Source organism: Vigna angularis, chromosome 11, assembly GCF_016808095.1.
Source record: "Vigna angularis cultivar LongXiaoDou No.4 chromosome 11, ASM1680809v1, whole genome shotgun sequence".
NCBI classification, from domain to species: domain Eukaryota; kingdom Viridiplantae; phylum Streptophyta; class Magnoliopsida; order Fabales; family Fabaceae; genus Vigna; species Vigna angularis.
In genome coordinates, this window is record NC_068980.1 from 26,460,883 (window position 1) to 26,487,677 (window position 26,795).

At 34.4% G+C, this 26,795-nt stretch overlaps 2 protein-coding genes across 9 annotated transcripts; one reads left to right on the plus strand and one right to left on the minus strand.

The window, feature by feature from the left end:
- Window positions 1–2,025: 2,025 nt before the first annotated feature.
- Window positions 2,026–7,805, plus strand: LOC128194845 (uncharacterized). 8 transcript variants are annotated; one of them, XR_008246289.1, is made up of 9 exons: window positions 2,026–2,317; window positions 2,969–3,040; window positions 3,486–3,834; window positions 4,725–5,042; window positions 5,275–5,290; window positions 5,487–5,640; window positions 7,267–7,454; window positions 7,536–7,586; window positions 7,677–7,805. XR_008246289.1 is itself a non-coding variant. In XM_052871325.1 (4 exons), exons 3-4 carry the CDS (start codon window positions 3,532–3,534, stop codon window positions 5,067–5,069), a joined length of 648 nt encoding a protein of 215 aa, XP_052727285.1. In that variant the 5' UTR covers window positions 2,026–2,317; window positions 2,969–3,040; window positions 3,486–3,531; the 3' UTR covers window positions 5,070–5,133. The 8 variants fall into 8 exon arrangements, 1 of the variants encoding a protein (XP_052727285.1); XR_008246292.1 differs by lacking the exon at window positions 5,275–5,290 and having other exon boundaries at window positions 2,955–3,040; XR_008246288.1 differs by lacking the exon at window positions 5,275–5,290.
- A 13,932-nt stretch (window positions 7,806–21,737) lies between these two features.
- On the minus strand, window positions 21,738–25,316 carry LOC128194681 (uncharacterized). Its single transcript, XM_052870247.1, has 5 exons — window positions 23,994–25,316; window positions 23,421–23,879; window positions 22,461–23,300; window positions 22,001–22,397; window positions 21,738–21,922 (listed from the first exon to the last, which is right to left on the minus strand). Exons 1-5 carry the CDS (start codon window positions 25,314–25,316, stop codon window positions 21,738–21,740), a joined length of 3,204 nt encoding a protein of 1,067 aa, XP_052726207.1.
- Between the last annotated feature and the right edge of the window lie 1,479 nt (window positions 25,317–26,795).

The window sequence follows — 26,795 nt, forward strand, 5'->3', positions numbered from 1 at the left end:
ATAACTTAGGACAGTTAATTATTTTACATGTGAGTTATTCAATTACAGTCAATAATCTAATTTTAATTTGCAAATCTTTAAAACAACATAATAAAATAAATTAATCCCTCAAATTACATTTTTATTTGAGAGAAAAAAAAAAGGTGAATGGATTAGTCCCACTTGCCTAACTCTAGACATTTATGTTTTTTTGGAGCTTTCATTTCTAAATTTTCTTCTTGCCCTTTCACGTTTTATTGAAATGATAGAATTAACCTTTATATATATATATATAGAAATATATATGTATTATATGGTTTCTATGTAACTTCTTAAAAGTATTAAATTAATTTTGTTGATAAAAATACTTTTATGTATTATAGATTTTAAATTTTAAAGTTAAATATATTGAATAATTTCTAGTTCTTTTATTTTTTATTTTAAATTAAAAATAAAAATAATTAAAATATCGTTGTATTTAAAATATATTTTATGTAACATCTTAAAGTATTAAATTCTAGTTGATAAAAATACTTTTATAATCTAAATTTTAAAATTAAATATATTGAATAATTTCTAATTTTTTTATTTTTTATTTTAAATTAAAAATAAAAATAATTAAAACATCACTGTATTTAAAATATATCTTATGAATAGAGATTTTTTTATCAATTAAAATTGGTACACTTTATAAGAAGTTACATATATCGGAAACCATAAAAAAACACACAAAATAAATTAAATTAAAAAAAATAACAAAACCATAATCGTTAAAAGTAAAATATAAACAGTAATTAAAATAAATAATTAAATAAATAATTTTAAAAAATTAAAAAGCATACATCCTAAACAATAAAACACAATAAATAAAGATATCAAAATTAAATTAAATAAAAAAATATAAAAAGTAAAAATAACAATAATATATATATATATATATATATATTATACCGAATTTTGAAATTAGATTAAAGAGTGAGGTTTATCAGATTTCAAAAATTTGGTAGTTAGTTCAAATTCAGTAATCTCTGAATCAGATTTTAAAATCTGAAGAAACCTTCCACCTTTCAAAATTTTAATGAAACCCTTAATTAGATCCTATTTTTCTAAATCTTTGGTCTTATATCTTAGATCTCAATTTCTATGTTCTTTTACACTATAATAAATATTTATAAACAAATGCAAACGAAGAAATTTAAAGGAATGTGCAACACTTAGTTAGAAAAAAGAAAGTATAAGAGTAAACGTGGGTGGGTAATTATAGGAGAGAGAACATTTCCTTTTAGTTACTCAGAAAGAAAGGTAATTTAGGTATTTAAAAATTGGAGGTGCATGAAGGAAACTGAGAGCTGCAAAAGGAAAGACACTTTTTTTCGTACCTCCATAACTTTCTTTTTCAGCCCGTAACATTTTTTTTTTCATTTTTTTTCTAAAGTTTTTTTATTTTCAGATTAAAAAAATAATTTAAATTATATAATTCAGAAAAAAAAAACTTTCGAATTGTATTATTGTATTTCAGATTACACACAATTAAAATGACGTACTACTAACATTATCATAATTAAAATGACGTAAAATATATTTAAATATACTTAAATATATTTAAATTTAATGTACTTAAATAAATTTAAATTTTAAATATAATCGATTTTACTATATTTGGACAGAAAATGAATTAGATTTATTGTAATGACTCCATTATAGTAAATAAGTCTATTAACGAGGTTACCAAATAATTAATATTAAACACGCCGTTTAAGTATAGACAGTATAATTATAGCATGTACAATATGCTTTATAATGTAATTTAGGGTTATGCATTGTAACAAACATGCATTATATTTGAGATAAACTAGAAAGTGGGTAAGAAGTAACAACTAGCTATCATGACTTTTAAGACTTATGTTTTTTTAATATTAATGACTTAAATATAGAACACTACCAAAATAATGTATTTTAAGGGAGGTTTATTTTTGGCGGTTTTGAAAACCTCCAACAAGTTCAGGCAGTTTTTATAAAAACCATAGTTAAGTTATGAATTTTTAAAAAAAAAAAAAAAAATTCGGCCCTTTGGGAAGGAAGAGCTGGAAAGAGCAAAATAATTGTTTTTTTCCCCTAATTTGGCCTTCCACGCGCACATTTTCATCTTCCTAATTTCTCTAATCTCATATACACTTTGGCACGCCTCTTCCTCATGGTTCACCGCAAAGCTGCTGTTTGACACCGTTCTTTGTCGTTCACTACACTGGCCTGAGTTCTCATCGTCCGACTGAGTCGCGTCCATCGTCTGACTCTTCATTCATTGTCCGCCATTGTTGCATGAGCTTCGTCCGTCACAGTTAAGTTCTCTCCTTTTGCAATTCCTAATTCTCTCGTCCTCTTAGCCTCATCTAAATTCTCTTTTCCATCGTCCTATACTCTTTCCAAAACCCTAGAAATTGGGAAACCTCATTCCATTCAAATTTAGTGGTTATAATATCATGTAAATCGTTATGGTTAAATTGATTGATTTTTGTGTTATATTGAGCATGTTGTGATGTATGGTCTTGGTTGGAATGCATATATGTTTTAGAGTTCTTGTTTTTCTTTCTATGTTAGGTATGTTAGGTACTAGGAACGTAAGCTCGTGTTGAATCGCGATTTCTATAATCCTGATTCAAGAGAAAGACATCAGGAAGTCCAGTTTTAAAAAACATTGATTTCAGAGCAGAGCCAACAGAGAGAGAATTAGAAGCGTGAAACAGAAATATAAGTTCAAGAAGTTTGATATTTTGGTACAAAATTTAGAAGCATACACGATTAAAGGTCATTTTTCAAAATGAATAGATTAAATACTATCTAGAAACAGAACAAGCATCTTCTTGTTATAATGCACAAAATAACTTAGATTCTTAAGGAATGCTTCCTTATCTTCATATTTGAATTCAATTACTTATTCCAGTGTGGACCTTACATAGAGATCTGTATCTTAGTAGTTTTTGTTTTATAGACCGGAGATTCACGTCTTGAGGTTCGTGAGCGTGTGTAATATATCAGAGATAAGCTTTTAGAGCTTCACGAGGTAAGTATTTGCTACTGTAATTTGCTACTGTAATTATTTGGATGGATGATTTTTATTCTTTTTCACACTTGCAGATCAATAAATAGTTTAACACTTGTACTGAAAAATTTGATTTAATTCCCGTTCAATCTGGAAAGTAGAAAAAATGTTAGCCATATTGTAAAAAAGATACAGAAGAGGAATGAATGTCATTGTCAAATGAAATAGGTTATTGTGGTTTTGATGTATTATAGCTTACTTCAGGCAGTATGTCTATTTCATGTGTATCTTGAAATGTATGTTTTACATCCTATTTGAAATTAAATATGATTTGATATTTTCTTTTTATTGGAATGCATATTGTTTTCCTATTTGATATTATGTATTATCATCAATTCCCACGTATCTCAGACGTTTGGGTTCTGGTGTCGTATTTTGTTCTGATCAAATATTAAAATGCATGCAGCTTCTTTTCTTTCTGGGGGAAAATTGACCAGACTTCTAAGCGCCACATGTCTAGGGAGAAGACAGATATAATTTTGAAAGTAGTTGTAAAGCATTTCTTAATTGAGAAAGAGGTCACTTCTACTTTGGTAATGGACTCCTTGCATAGTGGATTGAAGGCTCTTGAAGGCCAGACTAAAAACCAAAAAGCTAAAGTGAAATGGCTGGATGCTGAAGAAATACCAGCACCAATTGTTCATGTTGAGAAAGACATGTTTGTACTGGTGGATTATGTTTTACTGCTACTTGAAAGGGCTGCAATAGAACCATTGCCTCCTAAAGATGAAAAGTGCCCTCAAAACCGGACAAAGGTAAGATGTAGAATTATGTTTGTAATAGTCACTGTGGAATTTTGTGTTGATGCCTGATCTGATAACTGGTGACATGGTTGAGCACTGATCTCTATGAAATGTGATGGTATTGGGCTGAGGTTTTTAGAAGATGTAGTTGACAAATAAGAGCATAACAGAATATGTTTGAATGGGGTCTAGACTAGGGAGAAAAGAAAACTGAAACTCTGCTATTATATTCTGAATAGCATTATATTTAGGATTGATTTTCGCTCAAGTACTACTACTACATCAGCTGGTCATCTGAACTATTAACCTTTAGAGTTATTTGATTTATGCTTTTATGCTTCAATTTTTTTGCTTGTTTCTTATTTTGTGTGTATTTTATTCTGTCATTTTAGAATGATTACACGTGTTTTAGAATTGCTTTGAAAATTTATAATTGAATAATAACAATTTTGTAATATTTTTTTTTTCAAAAAATGTCTCATAGTAAACATATATTGGTAATCATCATGTATTCAATTACTTTAATTTAAAAATTTAATGAGATTTAATAATAAGGGCCCTGCTTGTTTAAACTTTAAAAAAGTGAGTTATTATGATTTTTTTTTTAATTTAGCTTGTAGACATGTGTTACACGTCTTGCATGAGTAACCACTACAAAATTAACGTATTTTAGAAGGGGTTTATTACTGGGGGTTTTGAAAACCTCTCTTAATTCCTACGGTTTTTGTCGAAAACCGCAGATAAATTGTAATTTTTTTTAATAAAATAAATTCCATGGTTTAATAAGAAACTGCCATAAAAGTATTTTTTCGTTTTGCCGCGCTCATAATTTACATTTCGTCTTTCTCGAAAATAACTTTCATTCTCACACCGTGCCCATGTTTCATCTTCTTCTTGACCAGAATCACTGCGAGCATGGTGGCGACGGTACTGGTGCGGCCAGCTCCACTCTCCACTCCTTCTTCTTCTTCTGCACCTTCGTCAAACGGTTGAAGCTGTCGTCATCCAGCTCTCCTTCATCGACGACAGTAGTTGCTTCTGGCCTGACCGGCATCGTTGTGAGCTCCCTCCCTTTCTTCATTCGATTTTTTCATCTGGTGGGAGGGGTTTTGCTCTTCCTTCTTCATTCTTCCCAAATCTGGTTCCCTATGAAGGATCTAGCGAGGCGTGTCACCGCATTCGGTATCGGTCAGAGTAATCGTCGTGCGATGCAACATAGGGTTTTCATCCTCCCTTTCTTGTGCTAGTAAATTTAAATTTGATTTGAGTATAATGTGATGGTGAAAAGGATATATATTTGGTAATGGAGACAGAGAGAAAAGAAAACCTTGTTCCTTTTGTGATATCCTCTGTCATGGCTTCCTTGTTGAGCATTCTAATTTTTTTTTTTTACATTCTTCCATATATTTTAGAGTATGAATGAATTCATAAACTTGGTTTTGTTTTTTGCAGCTCAACATCAATCACGGTATTGAATAGTAATTCTTATTAGATAAAAAGAGCTAAGGTATTGAATAATAATGCTTATCAGATAAAAAGAGCTAAGGTATACTAATTATTATTATGCAAGACATATTGACAAACAGGTTGTGTTCAAACCATGTGGTTAATCTCATTTTACAATGGTAGTTTAAAAAAAGACTGAGAGTTTTTCCTGATGCCAGTGGGAAAGTGAAGATAAAGATATCAAAGAAGGAGTTGGCATAACTTTATGAGAAGCAACACCCGAGAGCTTCTGCAGAACAAGTTCTGCTTCGCTTGATAAAAGCCAGAAATGATGTTAAAGTAAAGGCCCTGTATAACGAGCTTAATCTTAAGGTTTGAACTTCATCTACATCTACCCCATTAATAATTCCATAGCCTTCTTCTCTTTGCATCACTTGGTTTCTGTCTTTTCAAAAGTTTGTTTTAAAGAATATTTTTTTTTAACATCAGTCAGTATTTTATTTTAAAATGTACATTAATTATATCAGTAATATGAACCTAAGGATAGTGATGCTGATAGAGAATTTGAGGTGATGGTCCTTTAGAATTATACTTGAACATGTATTTCCTGGGATATGATATTTCTCTATATTGTATTTCCTGGGATATGATATGATATTTCTCTTTATTGTATTTCCTGGTATATGATATGATATGATATTTCTCTTGATTCTCTTGATCACTTTCAAGATTAATTGTTACAAGCCCTGGAACTAACAAATAAGATAATTTCTGAATGCTTGTTGTGCTTGTCTTGTTTCTCCTATACACACTTCTCTTCAGTGGAAATCATGCTGAAACTGGTATTTATATGAGAGCTGGAGGGGAGCTGGTAATCCAATGGAATCTTGGATAGAACCAATAGAAAACCCAACTTAATCCTTGTGCGGTGACCTGAAAATTAGATATTATTCTTTCTTACTTTTGTTCACCAGTGGACCCCATTTTCTAGTTCCATTTTCCATTCTCAGATAGTACTTTCCATTTGAGTTCCACAGCAGTAATAAAACTTCGGAAATAGTCTACTTTTATTTCCATGCACAACCTTTTTTCCACACACATCATGGGTTTCCTGTGCAGGAATTGCATATAGATCAAAACATTTTTAACATTTAGATATGTAAAAAAAGTTATGTGAAAATATCAATTTCTAAACTGCATTAGGTTCCAGAATTGATCCTTCAAATTTTAACCCAATATGCATTTTTATTCGTTTGCCAGGTAAAAGTGGGAATCATATGCTCACATTTGAAGGAGTATTTCCTTTTTTTTTCTGACTTGGTTCTGGAGAATCTGATATCCCTCTCGACTTGGAACAACCATTATTTTTGTTTTAGAGGAAGATTCTTAGAACTTAGAAGCCTAAATTTGTTTGTTTTCATAAGGCTTAACTAGTTATTCTAACTTTTAAGATGTATGTTTCCAAAAATTTAATTGAGAGCCATTATTATCGAAAAACTATAACTTTACAAATTTGTTTTTAGTGTGAATCATATAAATTTTCATTTTCATTTGAGATTTTTGTTATATTAAAATAAATATTAGATGTGTCCTATACTTTGGACATTAGCCATATCCTGATGTCCATGTTAGTTTGTGTCTGGTGTCTAGATCAGAGTTGGTACTTCATTATAGTTGTACCAGCTTTAAATTTATTCCCTACATGAGAGAATATTAAGTACTAGTCCCTACATTTGTATAAAAGATAAGTTTTTGCCTTGTACCCAAAACTAGAGATTTTTCTTGCAGTGTAAATCTGCTACTAAGCCTTGCATTGTTTAATTTTCTTCAAAATTTTATTAGGGACTAAAAATTACAATTTTCTCGTATAGACTTAAACTTAAAATGAGGAAACGGTTGAGACCCAATGAATAGTTTAAATTATTCTTTACTGATATTTGCTTTCCTATTTTCTATTATTTAATTTCTTACATGTATTTCATGTGTCTCCTTTAATAGAGATAAGGCGTTTCTATGGGGTGGAGCATGGTGGGGGATATGATGCTTGGAGAAAAACTTCAGCTTTAGCTACCCCTTTTGATTTTGACAAAGCACAATCCACAAAGCCAAAAGGTCATTGTGTGGCTGTGCGAGTGACTAGTGAGGACCCCGATGATGGCTTTAAGCCTACGAGTGGCAAAGTGCAGGTTAACTACCAAGTCCAACATCAATATCATCTGTTGCTTCATTCATCTTGTAACATGTACTAAGTTCAAGTATTTGTGCAGGAGCTTAGCTTTAAAAGCAAGCCAAATGTGTGGGCATACTTCTCTGTCAAGGTAAGCCAAATGAGTTCATTCTTTTATATTCATCATTAGATATTGAAGCTGCGTTTTAAAATATTAACTAATTATTGTTTTATATTTTAGGTATTTGAAAAAGGAAGCATATCAAATGATGGAAAAAATGAAGAAGTACCAAATGACGAAGACAATGAAAAAGTATCAAATGATGAAGACAATTGAAGAAGTACAAAACTATAATTATTATTCATAACATGTTAATTTTAAATTTTAAGAAACATTAATTGTATTTCTAATGTTTACAATTTATATAATAATATTTTGGTTTATATTTAATGTTTACATTTAATTTTGGTTTCATATTATTTAATTTTGGTTTATTAATGATAATCAAGTCATTTGAATAATAAAAAAAATTAAATTATTTACATTTCCGGCGGTTTTGGAAAACCCTCAAAAGTACCGGCGGTTTTCATAAACCCTCAAAATTACCGGCGGTTTTTTTAAAAACCCCCACTACTACCGGCGGTTTTTCAAAACCCCCGCTAATTGCGGCGGTTTTTAAAAAAACCGCCGGTAATTACTTAGCGACGCAGGTTTTCCCAACGGTTTTCCTAACCGCGGGTAACATATTTTCCGGGGGTTAAAACCGCCGGAAACGGAAAAAATAACCCCCGGTAAAAATCTAATTTTTTGTAGTGAACTTGGGAATTTTAAGGGCAGTGAAATATATGAATATGGCGCTTTTGGCTTTTCAGTTTTGGTTAAAGATATACTTGGATTTAGTTTCTATTATATCATATTTTAATATTTTTCAACCATCAATAGTTCTTAAATTCGTCTAATAATTTTTTTAAAATATTATTAACTAATTATTGTTTTATACTGTAGGTATTTGAAAAAGGAAGCATATCAAATGATGGATAAAATGAAGAAGTAGCAAATGATGGATAAAATGAAGAAGTAGCAAATGATGGATAAAATGAAGAAGTACCAAATGATGAAAATAATGAAGAAACTATAATTATTATTCATAACATGTTAATTTTAATTTTTAAGAAACATTAATTGTATTTCTAATGTTTACAATTTATATAATAATATTTTGGTTTATATTTAATGTTTACATTTAATTTTGGTTTCATATTATTTAATTTTGGTTTATTAATGATAATCAAGTAATTTGAATAATAAAAAAATTAAATTATTTATATTTCCGGCGGTTTTGAAAAACCCTCAAAAGTACCGGCGGTTTTCATAAACCCTCACAAATTACCGGCGGTTTTGCTTAACCCCGGTTATTGCCGGCGGTTTTATTGAAACCTCCACTACTACTGGCGGTTTTAGTAAAACCCCCACTATTACCGGCGGTTTTTCAAAACCCCCGCTAATTGCGGCGGTTTTTTAAAAAACCGCCGGTAATTACTTCGTAACCGCGGGTAACATATTTTCTGGGGGTTAAAACCGCCGGAAACGGAAAAAATAACCCCCGGTAAAAATCTAACTTTTTGTAGTGGAAGTAGGATCGTTAATTACGAAAAACATTTTCTAAAATAAAAAGTAAGTTGTCTATTTCATTTATTTCAAATTTCTTATACTATTTTATCCTTAATATTAATTGTAAGATTGAAGTTAACAAAATTGATAATTGATCAGTGAAAAATAATACACTATTTACGCATGCAGTTCATAACATTACAAGTATGTGTGCCCATAATATTCATGCATGAGAAAAGACACGATTGGATTGGATAATAGATAAAATGATAAAAATAGAAATAGATTGGAGAGAAAAGAGAGATGAAAGTGAAATTGTTTCGTTTAAGAAAACTACACTAGATAGTACGTATAAGGAGATAAAAAGAAAATTTAGAAGTCTATGATTGATGCAAATAATAATAAAAAGTGTTTCAATGAAGAAAATTTGACGATAACCAAATTTCGCTTTGATATCAATTATTTATTATTATTTTTATTAACATAAAGTATTATTATTAACATTTTAATTATTTTTATAATTATAGCTATTATTTTATTATTATTATTAGTAATAGTATAATAATAATTATTAATAACCAAATTTCGCTTTGATATCAATTATTTATTATTATTTTTATTAACATAAAGTATTATTATTAACATTTTAATTATTTTTATAATTATAGCTATTATTTTATTATTATTATTAGTAATAGTATAATAATAATTATTAATATTAGGTTTAAATCCTCAGACAGTCCTCATATTTGTTGAAGAATTTTACGTGGATCCTCTTGTTTAAAACGGTTTCGATTGGTTCTTAAATTTTATAAAATCATAACAATTAAGCCATTTTACGTGGATCCTCTTGTTTAAAACGGTTTCGATTGGTTCTTAAATTTTGTAAAATCATAACAATTAAGCCATTTCCGTTAAGTGGTCAAAACCAACGTCAAGAGATGCTGACGTGTTGCATAATAAATATGCTAATGTTAATGATTTTATTATGTGAAATTAATATTTAAATTAAGATGGTCTATTAGATTTTTCCATGGCGTTATGTATTTGGTCATTGTAGTTAAAATAACATATTAGGGATTTTCTGCAGTTCAGATTAAAGATTTGTGAACTGAATAGGGTTTAGAGAAAGAGAGATTTCAAAAGGGAATTAGGGATTTCAGATTCGAACAGGAGACAAACATCGTGAAGACATTTGAATGCGAATCAAAAAGAAGACGAATACCTTAGACTTTTGAAAGACGTACTGAACATTCATGGTAGTTGAGGTTAGTTTGATTTCGTGCTTCGTTTTCTGTTGCGTTTTCATTTTAGGGATGGAAAATGGGAAATGGGGTTTTGCGTTATGGTATGAGTATTTATTTGCAATGTTTTATGCAGTGTAGTCCCGATATTGGCTTTTGAAATGTGTATAAGTGTAGATGTTGTGGTTCCTTATTTCTTTTTCAATTGTGTAGAACCAGTGGTCCCATGTTTGACTGTTTCGGTGGTGGAGACATTAATTTATCCCCCATTTGCGTGTTTGAGTGGTAGGGAATGTAATAATAATAATATTTTCTGGGCATAATGTATCGTTGCAAAGACTTTGTGAGATATATATAATATAAAATGGATGAGGAATATATTCAAGTAGTGGTCCACCATACTGGACACTTTGTAAGGGATGAAAATGAAAAATTGAAATTTGATGGAAAACAGTAGAATGGTTTTGTGATCCAGACATGTGGAACTATTTTGGGATCTTAGCTTCAGTAAAAGACTTAGGACATATAGATGAGAAGGAGCTTTGATACTCTTTAGGAGGTCAATCAGTGTTAGAAGATAGGTTAGAACTATTGACTAATAACCGTGGTGTAATGCATATGCTTAACATAGCCACGTTAAATGATGTAGTTCATCTATATGTAGTTCATGATACCATGGAACCAGAGATAATAAAATTGATTGATTGGGGTGAGTTAAAGGAAAATGAAGGTGGGAAGGTGGATCATGATGGTAAAAAAGGAGTGGAGGAGGGTTGTGAGGTGGAAGGTAATGGTCATGTTGAAGTTGCAAAAGAGGTGGAAGAGGGTGATGGTGGACAAGATTGTAATGGTGAAGTTCCAAGAGAAATGGAGGAGGTGATGGTGCAAGAGAAATGGAGGAGGGTGATGGTGAAAAAGAGGCAAAGAAGAGTGGTGGTGATGTTGAAGGTGCAAAAGAGGTGGATGAGAGTGGTGCTGCAAAAGGGGTGGAAGATGTAGTTGGTGATGGTGATGGTAATACTAATGATGTACATGATTTTGAGATACATGATGTACATGATTTTGAGTTACAAGATGTAGATAAGGATGTAAGTGAGGAAGTTGAAAGTGAATTTCTTGAAGGATGAAGGAGAATGAATTGGGTGAGAGGAGCACTACGGTAATAAGAGCGGGAAATGAGATAGGAGGAGGAATTAGTGGGGTTTGTTAGGAGTTTGGAAGAGGAGGTTGAGGTTATCTATGAACAACGTAGTCAACATTTTGGATAGCATGACAACGTTGGAGAATTAATTCTCTTCACCATTGAACATATGTAGAACCAATTCTCCTTCAACAAAATGTGTCAAAACTAATTTTTCACCACTAATAACAGGATAATCGATTCTCCTTCAACAAAATGTGTCTAATTCTCTTCACATAGAATAGTCAATTCTTTATAATTCAACAAGTTTAGGCAGTTTAGAATAATATATTTATCATCCAAAACTAAAAAAAGCGCAATTCAAGGTTTATTACATTTTAAATGCCAATTAGCACGTTTAAATGCTTCTTAACTATGGATATGAGTTAAGTAGGTTTGATTTTCGTTACAATTATTGACTCCATTATTAGGCTGCATTGTTTGACTATCATTTGTTGACAATAAAGCCATATGTAAGATAAAAGGGTTTTTTATTTACTCTTAATAATGTCTTAAAATTACAACATAAAAAAAGAAAGTAGTAAAGAAAAATTACCATTTGTACAAAAATAGCTGTGTACACCTATTTATATTTATCTTTTACTATTATAATTAACACTACATATTCTTATAGATTAAGACAATATACCAAATAAAATATCCTATTATATACTAATACATATTATAGATTAACAGCGGAGTAAATCTAATCCGTCACAACCATAATTCTACTTTATCTTTCTTCCCCTTTGTTTGTGCATGATTATTAGTTATAAATCAGAGTGAAAAGTGACCATTATTTGTCTGAACAATGAAAATATTAGCATATTTTATTCTTAATACAATAAAAAAAAAGTTAATCTCCTTAATTTTAATTGAATTTTATTAATTATTGAGATAATTAAATATGTTTTACGTTAACTTTTCTTTAATAAATATATGTGTCAATTAATAAATATTATACACATCTTTAATTATTTGAAAAAAAAAATGTCAGTAATTATTATAACTGGCTATTTACTTCATACAATAATATATATATATATATATATATATATATATATATATATATATATATATATATATATATATATATATATGATTTAAATTTAAGAAACCTAGTTTCCATGGTAAGTTACAGCTTTTACTTAAAAGAGATGGACTGTTTTTTTTTTCTTGATAATAAAGAACTTAAATATGAGTGAGTTTTGAGGGAGTGATGTTTCATACTGCTAAATGAATTTTTGAACTTTTAAGTATAAATGAATCCTTTACAAGAGAACTAAATTCAATTTTCTTCACTTATAGTGAATCAGATTTCAATTTTATATTTTCTTCCTATTATATTAATGTCCACCAGTGCAATTTTATATTCTTGCAGTCCAAAGAAGAAAAAAAAGCAACAAGAAAAGGAACTTAATTAACAATATCTAAAACGACAATGCGAAGACTAATATCAAAAGCTGTTGACAAAATGTACAAAGTGTAATTAATTCATAAAGTATGATTTAATTTTTAAGATGTGTTCATACTTTTTTGAACATTTCCCATTTTTTTTTATCATTTATCATGTTATATTATTTTAGTAAATTAAAATTAAAATTTATATTAATTTTTGTTTCATATATTTATTAAATAAATTGGTTCATGTTTTTAAAATTTGAAGTATAAGATCATAGATCACATAATAACAGCGGAGTAGATCTAATCCATTACAACCATAATTCTATTCTATATTTCTTCCATATTGTACAGTATGATTATTAATATAAATAAGAGAAAAACATAAACATAATTTGTGTTAACGATGAAAACCAAATCAATACAATATTATATAATTTTTTTTATGGAGTTGGAGGACGACGAGGAAGAAAGTTGTGGCCTATGGGATCACCACCTCCCAGGAAGCCAACTTGATGGTACCCAAAAAAAAATTGAAAATGAATAATCAGTAATCCACATAAATTAAACATTGATACTAAAGAAATATAAATAATGAAATTAAAGGTTTTTTATGATAAAAAATAATATAAGTTTTAAATATAAATCATTTTTAGCATTTCTCTTTAAGATGTTCTTATTTTTAATCTCAAGCATCTTCATTGATAAGAGAATCAGAATTAGCAAAATCATCTTCATCAAAACCTTCTCGTAATAAGGCATCTTAGATAGAAACTTTTTTCAAATACGTGAGAATATAAGACGAGAAGTAGATATAAATAGAGAAGAAAAATCTTGTGTGTGCTTTACCTGTCAATTTCATGCATAGAACATAACACTAAATTCGCTTATAATTATTGAAGGTCTGATATGACTTTAAATATAATGTACGATATATAATGTATTATCACTACTAAAATACAGTATTTTAAATTTATCGATCTGTTTTCAAAATAATAGACTTAATAAATATTTAATAAATATGTAGTCATATTTTTATAAATAAAATTTTATATTTTAAATTTTTTAATTTTGTGACATTTAAATTTTGATTTTAAATTTGTTAAAATATAACTAGATTTAATATTTGTATACCATATTTAAATTAATATTTTAAGTCTTTTCGAATAAAACAAGACTTTAATTTTATATCAATTAAATCTAAATTTATTTTTAACTTACTTTTTCTTTGCATAACACATAACATTTCTTTCTTCACTCTCCCGTTCCATGTCTCCTCCACACCTGTTCACACCCTTGATAATGCTAATTCTTACCATTATTTAAGCATCAATTTAGTAGCAAAATCAATTCTTTTCTAGCCTGTAACTTGCTTAATCCTCTCTTTTATCTTAGTTTTATAATAATTGTGTTTTGGGTTACTTTGATGTAATTTCATTTCTAATCCCTTATTTTGTAGCTAATAATGTGTTTGGAAGAATCTCCAACAATGTATAGAGTTGAACCAACCACAAGAAGCAAGCAGATCAGTAGAAAAAGAGAAAAAAAATGCAGTGCCGAAAAATAGGCTGAGGGCCCTTGGTTCAGGGGAGCTGAGCACCACTTGCACAAACTACCAAAAGCTGATCTCTAGTGTGCTCGCGCTGAGCGCCCCTTAGCAGAGGGCACTGAGCGCCATTTTGCTGTCAAAATTTCTCCCTAGGCGCCCCTCTAGGGGCGTTAAGCCCTTCCAGGGGCGCTGAGCGCGACCTTCGCTGATGTGTCAATTTGAGTTTATTTAAACCTAAAACGCGAAGGGGTTTGGGTCTTTGGTTTCTTGGAGGCGCGAATTCACTATTTGGAGCTCTTGGAGGCTGAGTGGAGCATGTGGGAACATCTTCTTCTTCCTCCTTGGGTCTCCTTCTTCTTCCATCTTCCATTATTGTAAGCTTAAAGGCTCTCCATGGAAATGGAGAGCCAAACCCATCTTGTTGGGGTTAGTTGTAGCCTTTGAATCTTGTGTAATTGTTGAATGATTTGAATATATATATATATATATATATATATATATGCCTATTTTATCAATTGCTAGTATTCTTGTTTCCAATCTTAAAGTTTGCATGTAATGGGGATGTTCATGACTTGATTTTGGGGTTTCATGGGTTATGGGGACGTAAGATGGAACCCAGAACTAAAACAAGAGTCCTTGTGGTTCATTGATTCTAGGGATGGAAGAGAATTCACATGTTGTCTTAGATCCTAGTTCTTAATGTGGGTTTTGCTTGTTAATTAATCAAGGGATTAATAGGTAAAAGCTAGGCTCTTTCACCTAAGGGATTAGGGCTAGAGTAATTTTGTGAATTGACTTTAGTAATTTAATGGAAAGGAGATGAAATTGTGTATGCACAAGAGTAAATTGGTGAAACCTAACCTTAGCAATGTCACTTCATATCATTTCTAGTCTATTCCATTCTTAAGACTCTTCAAGCACCAAAGTCCAAACTTGTATAGTTGAAATTTTATCTTCTTTGCACTTGTTTTTCAATAAATGTGATGATCTTGAGTCTATATGAGTTGTTAATAGCCATTAACTAGTATTACACGAGTCTCTTAGGACGATACTTGGTCTTACCATTTTATATTACTTGAACGATTTGGTACACTTGTCAATGAGTTTAACAACCCTCCACCTTCATCTTCGCGAGATCTCTCTGCCTCTGCGTCCAAGGGCACATATGTCATAGTTGTCGCTTCGTTGTTGCCAAAGTTCTACCAAAGATACAGTCCCTTATCTGAAATCTCTCATCCTTAAAGAAAATATTCCAAATCCAAGAAGAAAATTTATTTAAAACATAGGATCATAGACTAAGGTATCCAAAGATAACAAAAATTTAATCAAGTTGTATGATATGACCGTCCGGCCAACTTAGGACTAGACGGTCCCACCAATCAAGAACATCTGGTAGACCGGTCGGTCAGACAACATGAACCGAGCGGCCAACCTTAAACAAGAATTATGATTGATGATGATTAACTTAGGCTAAAGCACGACCATTACCAATTGGGCCGTAACTAGGCCAACACTAATCCAAAGCTCATTCCGAAATTTATAAATACAAGTTTGAGGTATTATGATAGGTTGGTTGCATTTAATACACATTTATTGCTAAGACTGTCAAATCTTTGCTAATTTTGATATCAGAGTACCTTATCAGGTAACCTCCCAGGCCGAACAAAGTGAATGATCGAACAATGATCTGTGCAAGGATTTGGAAGAACAAAACTTGGAAGACTTAGAACCTTGACTCCACAAACCAAAAGACATGGTCACTTTTTTTCAATTGATCCACTAGGATTGATGACAAAACAATACTAAAACTAAGAGGAGAAGAAAATCAATATAGAGTAAATAAAAACTTAGTTTGTTTGAATTTGATACTAGTAGACTTAGAGTTGGGATGATCTCTATACGGAATCTGTAACACCCCTTACGGAGTGCTACTAAAAAATAACAAATCCAAACTTTTAGAATGAAAAGTTTAAAAAAGTTTAAAAAATATCTTTTGAAAATATCTACCGAAACAACTTTAAAAAAGTTTAAAAATAATTATGGAATTGAATAAATCAATATAACACAAAAATATTGAAACAAAAGAAAAAAAATGAAAATAAACAATTTTAGAATGAAAAGTTCTTGTTGGATAGTGGGTTACTTACGTGGTTTGTGAGGCTCTCAAATCCAAAGGGGCATATTAGTATTCGAGCCATGCTTAGAATACAAATTCATGGATGGAAATCATTATTATGTTAAACCTTTGTTAATAGTAATTGTGTAGCACCTCTTTATCATCAAATTCAATAAGAACAATTAAAAAAATAATATTAAAATAAATTATAAAATAAAATATAAATTTATACGAGTAAATATACTATGGTGATAAAATATATTTATATGGATCAAAATATATAAATGATATTATTTTTATAAAAAAATAAACCCGCTCAAATTATTATCTCTATGGATTGCATAAGAAAATAATAGATTATCATGTGCCATATTATCTTAATTTAGAAAACTAACATGTCCATATATACAAATGAGTATATACATGCAAATGAAAACATGCAACAAACATATATACAACAAACATATATACAAATGAAAACGACAAAAACGAAAGACTTGTAAAAAGACTTGATACAAAAGCTACAAAAACGTCCTTATTCATCTTTTAACATTTTGCAAAGACCTTGACTTAATAAAAAGGTACCGTCATTAACTTCTTAAATCTATTACTCTATAAAACTTTAGTCATTACATAATTTTCTTTTCCTGTATAAATCTATACCGGTACACGAATCATGTTCTTAAATTATTATAGATGTTTTGTAAATTAAAACTAATAGAATCTATATTTTTTTTACTTCAAGTTCAATGGTATCTAAGGTATTGTTATTTTGAAGTTTGTGTTTTTTTTTTCATTTAAAAAATATCTTGAAAGATTAATAGAAAGAATAATACATATAAATTATTATTGACATCGACTCTTATATAATGTGAAAATATTAAAAATATCAAAATAAGTCATTCAATTAAGATATAAGTAGTACGAAGATTCATCTTTAAACTAAGAGACTTTTAGAACCGTTTTTTTTCCGATAGATAACACTTATATTTTGATCTCAAGTTTGTTGAGATAACATCATAATGTCAATCATCATATAAAAAACATTGTCCACTAAACTCAAACTTACATCACAATTTTTGTTCTCATAAGATTGAGAGAAGATAATGTAATGAAATTATTTTCAACCTCATCGCTTAAGAGATGTAAAACTATTAAATATATGAAAATCAATGTCTATTCATAATTCATAATCTAAAAAGAATGAGTATTTATTTTTAGAACCATATTTATCTCTATATATAACATCAAATATTTCTCATTTAATATAATATCTTTAGTTGAAAAGTGTATTTGAAGAAAAATCTTCATTGTCTTTATGTATTAACTAAGTTACTTGTTTTTGTATATCCAATAGTTTGATATTATATTGGAGACGAAATTAAAAATAATCTAAATACACATTTCTCTTTTAATATAGTCATATGAAGTTCACAATTACAATAAAAACATGTCATTTTAACCTTAATGACATGCAATTTGATTTAGTTTACACTAATTACAAGAAAAAACTTCAACATTATTCTATTATAGTATTTATAAAATAAATAAAAATTCAAGTGTTAGTATTCTATTCTAATTTCTAGTTGAATCTGATGATATTGAGTTCATTTCTAATATTTTTATTATTTTATCCAAGATTGATGTTAATTGTAACATCCCAAAATTATACAGTCATCAACCATATACTTAGAATAATTACACGTATTAATAACCCAAAACAGTTTTAAAAGAAAAGGGAAAAGATAATAAACAAATGGCCGAACGGCCTTTCATACATTAAATAACGAGCGTTTACAAAAGAATAAGGACGAACGGTTTACAAAATTGACCGAACGTCCAAACTATTACAAACAACCAAAGAGCGCTCGCTCACAGCCGCTCGACATCCTAAATACACTAACTAGAACCGAACGTTCACTGTTCGGCCTTCACTTCAGCTTCGACGAGGTTGGCGTCCTCCAAATTTTCTTCTTCCAGCGTTTCTTCAAGTAACGCCTCACCATCTGCTCACATCCACACGGATGATCATTGCATTCGACAAGACGGGTATGCATAGACGGGACAACACAATGGAAAACGCAAGGGTAAGCTTATTGAATTTAATTCAAGTCAAACATACAGTTCATACATAACAAACATATCAATTTATTCGTAACACATGCATTCAAATCATACATTAACTCAACCAAAATCCTGATACTAGACCGACCGTCCGGACTGTATGAAACCTGTGTAGCTAAGGCGTCCATGCACTCAGGTGGGGTAACTGGAATGCTCATCAGTATCCACCTGAGGTTAGTCTTTTTGCCAAGTTACAGTTATGGTCTAGACCTCCTGCCATTCCCACGCATGACCTACTCCTCTCTACTTGAGAACGAGCACTCACGGAATATCAGGATGGATCACCATCTAAGCTTACCACGTTCATACAACAAATATCAATATCCAGTCAAGAGTCGTTCCACCCTGGAACGCTCGTTCAAATTCCAAAATCATAATATCAATTCATATATGGTTCGCACATTTTATACTTCCCTCAACATCACATTTTCATTCTATGTTCCACTTTCATAAAAAGACGAACGTTAATTCACTGTTTGGACGAACGCTATTTGAGATCAGAACGAACGCTATTTGAGATCAACGCTCGACAAGGCCGAACGCTATTAAAGACTAACGCTCGACAGAGGCCGAACGCTATTAAGGATGTACGCTCGACAAGGGTCGAACACTATCAAAGACGAACGCTCGACAAAAGAACGAGCGCTATCACGAACGAACGCTCGACATAAGGTCGAACGCTACCAAAGACGAACGCTCGACATAAGGACGAGCGCTACTAATCGTTTGCCTTTTTGAACGAGCGTTCGGTCTAAGACCGAACGCCACTTAGGACGTACGTTTTTAGGTCAAGGCTCTTAGCTGAATTCAAAATCATAGAAATTGGAATTTATATAAGATGAGATATTTAAAGTTCATGTTTTAATAATTTGACTAAAAGTTCAAAGGAATATTATCAGACTTCTCAATTCTCACACAACACTCGTGATGTTTACGTCTGGCCGAAAGCACAACGTAAAACTATATAAGAGGGCGTTCGTTCTCAAAGGAAGTCCTTTCCAAATGAAAGGGTCCGACTAATACAAGAATTTACTGATAATACCGAACGGTCAATGACCGTATCGATACGAACGTTCAATTTCATGCACTTTTCATATAAATCTTCTTTTACAGTAACTCATTTTCCAGTATAACTTTCATGCATTTAATCAATCTTCACATAGTATTTTTCCATGCTTCTCATGCTTTTAATCAACATCATATACTAACATTCAAACAACAAAATCATCCACATACAACGTAACAGACCATTCATACACTCAGCATATAATTCCCAGTACATACATGCAACATTTTCATATATCATCTCAGAGTCATATTCCTAAACTCAAAAGTCAAATATCATAAATCATACTTTCAAACATTACGTAACGCACATGCAGTACAGAGATCATGTGAATTAAATTCTAACAAGCTTCCCTTACCCGGATTGTAGTGCGCGTTCTAAGATGAGTGGTTTCTACTTGTCCAAGGTGACTTTCTATTCTCAACGTTCCTCTTAGACTCTTCCACTAAAAAGTTACAAAAAGAAGACGAAAGAACTGAGTTCACGCCCATGCATGCAGTTGGATCAAAGTTTGCAGAGATTCCAGAAACGAACGTCCAAGTGAACTTACCAGAACTGGAAATGGTTCGGTTTGATGGAAAGCTCAGGACGTCTGGATCTCCTCTACGATTTCTGAAATTGGATCGGAGAAGGAGAACGTGAGTTATGGTAGAGAGAAGAATGGAGGTTCTAGAGAGAAGGTAGAGAATTTTAGAGGTCAGAGAGTTTGAGGAAGGAGATGAAGTGTGCAGAGAAGGGGAAGAGTTTTCCAGAAATTAAGTTTCTCTTCCCAGGCAGGACGAACGTCCACTCGCCGGCTGCCACTTGGATTCCATTAACGCTTTGGAACGTTCCAAAGTGACACTTGTCAGCATGCATGCATTGTGAACGTGAGTGCGTTTTAAATGAAGGGCGTGCGTGTCAAATGGAGGTGTACGCGTGGCAAGGTGCATTTATGGAAGTAGAGAGGTGAATGAGCAGGTTAATTAATGGGGCGTGACAATCCCCCTATCTACAAAAATTTTCGTCCTCGAAAATTGAAGACTTACCAGGGAATAGATGAGGGTATAGGTCCTTCATGGCATCTTCAACTTCCCACGTAGAGTCACCAGTTTTGTCGTCCCACACCACTTTCACCAAACGAACGTCCTTCCCTTTATGCAACCTAGTGCGTTCGTCTTCAATGCGAATTGGCTTCATCTCCAGCGTTCGGTCTTGACGAAGACGAACATCTTCCAGTTCCAATATATGCGAGGGGTCAGACACGTACTTTCGGAGTTGGGAGACATGAAATACCGGATGAAGGTTGGACAATTGAGGAGGCAAAGCCATTTCGTATGCAACTGGTCCAATCTTCCTTGTGATCTGGTACGGCCCCACGAACTTGGGAGATAATTTCTTTGATCGTAACGCTCTTCCTACTCCAGTAGTTGGATTCATCCTGAGAAAAACATGGTCGCCAGCCTTGAACTCTAGTGGTCGTCTCCTCTTATCTGCGTATGACTTCTGCCTGCTTCTGGATGCCTTCAGTCTCTCTTGAATTAATTTCACCTTATCAGTTGTTTGTTGAACGAGCTCTGTTCCAGTCAATATGCTTTCTCCTTCTTGAAACCAACAAAGTGGCGTGCGACATTTGCGTCCGTATAGTGCTTCGAAAGGAGCCATCCCAATGCTGGACTGGAAGCTGTTGTTGTAGGTGAACTCTATTAACGGCAGTACATCATCCCAAACGCCCATGTGATCGAGTACGCACGTCCTCAACAAGTCCTCGAGCGTCTGGATTGTTCTCTCGGATTGACCGTCCGTCTGAGGATGGTACGCTGAACTCATTTGGAGTTTGCTGCCCAGCTCGCTTTGCAACGATTGCCAAAACCGAGAGGTGAATCTTGTGTCTCGGTCAGAGATGATGCTGGACGGCACTCCATGTAGACGAACGATCTCTTTGATGTAGAGCTTGGCCAAGTTAGTCATGGACATCTTCAAGTTGACAGCTAGGAAGTGAGCACTCTTTGTTAGACGATCCACTACTACCTAAATAGAATCATGATTCTTGACCGTACGGGGCAAGTGAGTCACGAAGTCCATTGAAATGCTGTCCCACTTCCATTCAGGAATATCCAAAGGTTGTAGTAAGCCGCCCGGTCTTTGATACTCCGCTTTAGCACGTTGACAGGTTAAACATGATGCCACAAATCGTGCGACATCACTCTTCATTCCTGGCCACCAGAACGAACGTCGAAGGTCTTGATACATCTTAGTCATGCCTGGATGCATGCTAAGACGGCTGTGATGACCTTCTTCTAAGATAATTCTCTTTAGCTCGCCATCATTCGGAACGCACGTACGACCCATGTAACGTAACATGCCGTCCGTTCCAGCGTTAAAATGCTTGGTTTGATCCGTACCGAGCGCACTAAAAATCTTCACCAATTCCTCGTCCTCTCGCTGTTTCCTCCAGATTCGGTCGAACACATCACTTGATATCCTCAAGGTGCAGCATTTAATACTATTCGGCTCCAACTCGAACTGCAACCTCAGGTCTCTGAAACTCTCCACCAAACTTAGCTCTTTAACCATCATTGCCGAGATATGAACCGCCTTCCTACTTAGAGCATCCGCTACAACGTTCGCTTTACCAGGGTGATAAAGCAACTCGAACTCATAATCTTTTAAGAACTCAAGCCACCTCCGCTGCCTCATATTCAACTCCTTTTGATCAAAGAGGTACTTGAGACTCTTATGATCACTAAAGACTTGGAAGACGGATCCATACAAGTAGTGTCTCCAAATCTTTAGAGCAAAGACGACCGCTGCTAGCTCTAGGTCGTGCGTTGGGTAATTCTTCTCATGTATCTTCAACTGCCGTGATGCGTACGCCACTGCTCGTTTCTCTTGCATAAGAACGCACCCCAAACCTTGGTGAGATGCGTCACAGTACACTTCGAAAGGTTTGGCAGTGTCCGGAATTACTAGCACTGGAGCGCTCGTCAACTTCTGCTTCAGCTCTTGAAAACTAGATTCACACCGATCGGTCCAAGCGAACGGGTGATCCTTCCTGGTCAGCTGGGTCAACGGTGCTACTATCTTAGAAAATCCTTCTATAAAGCGCCTGTAGTAGCCCGCCAGTCCAACAAAACTCCTAACTTCAGTAACCGAGCGCGGACTCTCCCATTCCAAAACCGCTCGTACCTTAGCTGGATCAACTGAAATTCCACCCGCGGACACAACGTGACCCAAGAACTGCACTTCCTTCATCCAAAATTCACATTTAGATAACTTAGCGTACAGTTCCTTTTCTCTCAACACTCCAAGTACCACCCTTAAGTGTTCCTCATGCTCTTCACAACTCTTGGAGTAGATGAGAATATCATCAATAAACACCACCACGAACTTGTCCAAATACGGCCTGAAGATGCGGTTCATATAGTCCATGAAGACTGCTGGAGCGTTCGTCACACCGAACGGCATGACCACGTACTCATAATGTCCATAACGCGAACGGAAGGCTGTCTTCTGGATGTCTCCTTCCTTGACCCGAATCTGGTGATAGCCTGACCTCAAGTCTATCTTAGAGAAAACGCTCGCTCCGTGCAACTGGTCCAGTAAATCGTCAATGCGAGGCAGTGGATATTTATTCTTGATGGTCAGCTTATTCAATTGACGGTAATCAATACAAAGCCGAGAGCTGCCATCCTTCTTCTTCACCAATAACACGGGCGCTCCCCAAGGTGACACGCTTGGACGGATGAACCTCTTGTCCATCAACTCTTCTATTTGCTTTTTAAGCTCCACCAATTCAGCAGGTGCCATTCTATACGGTTGAACGGATATAGGAGCTGCCGTAGTTACCAAGTCTATGGTAAATTCAACTTCACGAACGGGAGGCAATCCAGGCACCTCATCCGGAAAAACGTCCGGGAATTCGTCCACAACCGTTCGTCCTTCAGCGTACTTATTGAACGAACGTTCAAAACTCTTATCCGCCAGCTCTCGGTCTTCATGCGTCATGATCAAGAAGCAACTGGCGCCTTCCATTATATCTTCTTTAATTTGAATGAGCGTCACTCCTAACTCTTCTTCACATTCCTCAGGAAAAATCAACTCCTTAGCCCCACAATCTATGAGGATGCGATTGGTATTCAGCCAATCCATTCCCAGAATCACTTCTAATTCCTTGAGAGGCAAACATATTAAGTTTACCTTGTATCTACGCCCCTCTACTTCAACAGAACATCTAACGCACATGGTAGACGTCCTAACCTCTCCAGCCGCTGGGGTTGACACCACCAAGTCGAACTGCATCTCACTCTCGGTTAACCCCAACTTATCAACGCACGCCTTCGAGATGAAGGAGTGTGTTGCCCCAGAATCATACAACACACAGCAAGGAATTCCATGAACTAAGCAGGTACCAGTGACGAGCGTACCTGAGCTCGCTGCTTCTGCACCAGTGATCGCATATACTCGCCCCACAGCTTGGGCTCTTCCACCTCTTCCTTGCTGAGTCCTCCCAGCGTTCGGCGGCCTCATCACTGCACGTCCGCCCATATTACACTCGTTCTCCAGGTGACCATTTCTTTTACAACGAGTGCAATATTTCCCTCCAACCAACTGAGGGCATGAAGATCTAAAGTGAGGTCCTCCGCACTGAAAACATCTGACCGGCCCTTGTTGATTTGCTTGTCCAGCAACTACCACAGCTTGCGAACCACTCGACTGGGCTGGACGAGCGTATGGGGTCCTGTTCCGATTTACATTAGGTCTCGTCATGACTGGTCCTCTCGACGCCTGTTGTTTCTTATGTTGTTCCGCCTCAGCCATATTTTTCTCTAACACTTTAGCCCTCTCAACCATGGCTGGAAACGACCGAATGCACAAACTGGAGATCAACACCTTAAGATCACTTCTCAGTCCATTTTCAAACTTTCTACACTGCCACTGCTCACTCGTCGCCATAGTGTTGAACCTCACCAAGTGCTTGAACTTATTGGTGTACTCGGAAATGGACATACTCCCCTGAACCAATTGTAGAAACTCAACTTCCTTGGCAAACCGGACGCTATCTGGAAAGTACTCCTCATAGAACTTGCCTCTAAATACTTCCCAGGTGATCGGTTGTTGCGCGTCCGTAAGAATAGCTCTAGCGCTCGACCACCAATGACTCGCTTCTCCAGTCAGTAAATACTCAGCGTACGCCAACCTGTTCTCATCCGGGCATCGTTTGGCGTTGAAGATCTTCTCTATATCCCTCAACCACTGGTCCGCTTCGTCTGGGATACCCTTTCCACTGAACTTAGCAGGATGGTGTTGGAGGAAACTCTCCAAGCTCCATTCGGCAGTAGGCGGGGCAGCGTTGGAAGAGGACGCCCCTGAATGATGCCTAGTCGCTGCTAGGATTTCCATTAGTTGTCTTTGCGTGGTTTCAGAGTTGGCACGTGAAGCTTCCAAACTCTGCATGGCACTCTGATTCTGCTGCATTAGGGTGGCATTTTGTTCCATCAGTGTATTGTTCTGCTGCTGCAAGCGGTCTATTACTGTCTCCAACAACCTAGCGTTGTTGGACGCATCAGGCTCGTTAGGTTGGGGTGGAGGAGGGAGTCTAGGTGCCATCGTTTCCTGTACCAGAGAAAACGAACGTTAGAAATGTTTAATAGTTAAAACAGTAACTTATTAAACATACGATAAGTACACAGCAAAAACGCAATGCACTCATAACCTACAGCGTTCTTAAGAGAACAAAACTGCTCTGATACCAATAATGTAACATCCCAAAATTATACAGTCATCAACCATATACTTAGAATAATTACACGTATTAATAACCCAAAACAGTTTTAAAAGAAAAGGGAAAAGATAATAAACAAATGGCCGAACGGCCTTTCATACATTAAATAACGAGCGTTTACAAAAGAATAAGGACGAACGGTTTACAAAATTGACCGAACGTCCAAACTATTACAAACAACCAAAGAGCGCTCGCTCACAGCCGCTCGACATCCTAAATACACTAACTAGAACCGAACGTTCACTGTTCGGCCTTCACTTCAGCTTCGACGAGGTTGGCGTCCTCCAAATTTTCTTCTTCCAGCGTTTCTTCAAGTAACGCCTCACCATCTGCTCACATCCACACGGATGATCATTGCATTCGACAAGACGGGTATGCATAGACGGGACAACACAATGGAAAACGCAAGGGTAAGCTTATTGAATTTAATTCAAGTCAAACATACAGTTCATACATAACAAACATATCAATTTATTCGTAACACATGCATTCAAATCATACATTAACTCAACCAAAATCCTGATACTAGACCGACCGTCCGGACTGTATGAAACCTGTGTAGCTAAGGCGTCCATGCACTCAGGTGGGGTAACTGGAATGCTCATCAGTATCCACCTGAGGTTAGTCTTTTTGCCAAGTTACAGTTATGGTCTAGACCTCCTGCCATTCCCACGCATGACCTACTCCTCTCTACTTGAGAACGAGCACTCACGGAATATCAGGATGGATCACCATCTAAGCTTACCACGTTCATACAACAAATATCAATATCCAGTCAAGAGTCGTTCCACCCTGGAACGCTCGTTCAAATTCCAAAATCATAATATCAATTCATATATGGTTCGCACATTTTATACTTCCCTCAACATCACATTTTCATTCTATGTTCCACTTTCATAAAAAGACGAACGTTAATTCACTGTTTGGACGAACGCTATTTGAGATCAGAACGAACGCTATTTGAGATCAACGCTCGACAAGGCCGAACGCTATTAAAGACTAACGCTCGACAGAGGCCGAACGCTATTAAGGATGTACGCTCGACAAGGGTCGAACACTATCAAAGACGAACGCTCGACAAAAGAACGAGCGCTATCACGAACGAACGCTCGACATAAGGTCGAACGCTACCAAAGACGAACGCTCGACATAAGGACGAGCGCTACTAATCGTTTGCCTTTTTGAACGAGCGTTCGGTCTAAGACCGAACGCCACTTAGGACGTACGTTTTTAGGTCAAGGCTCTTAGCTGAATTCAAAATCATAGAAATTGGAATTTATATAAGATGAGATATTTAAAGTTCA

Excerpts from the sequence above, each read along its gene's own strand:
- LOC128194845 (XM_052871325.1), top strand. The coding sequence starts at position 3,532 with ATGTCTAGGGAGAAGACAGATATAATTTTGAAAGTAGTTGTAAAGCAT. Across the intron at positions 3,835-4,724 it reads GCCCTCAAAACCGGACAAAG|AATCACTGCGAGCATGGTGG; the intron begins GTAAGATGTAGA and ends CTTCTTGACCAG.
- LOC128194681 (XM_052870247.1), bottom strand. The coding sequence starts at position 25,316 with ATGGCACCTAGACTCCCTCCTCCACCCCAACCTAACGAGCCTGATGCG. Across the intron at positions 23,880-23,993 it reads GTGAGATGCAGTTCGACTTG|GAATTAGAAGTGATTCTGGG; the intron begins GTGGTGTCAACC and ends TTGCCTCTCAAG. Across the intron at positions 21,923-22,000 it reads GAGAATTATCTTAGAAGAAG|GAATGAAGAGTGATGTCGCA; the intron begins GTCATCACAGCC and ends TCTGGTGGCCAG.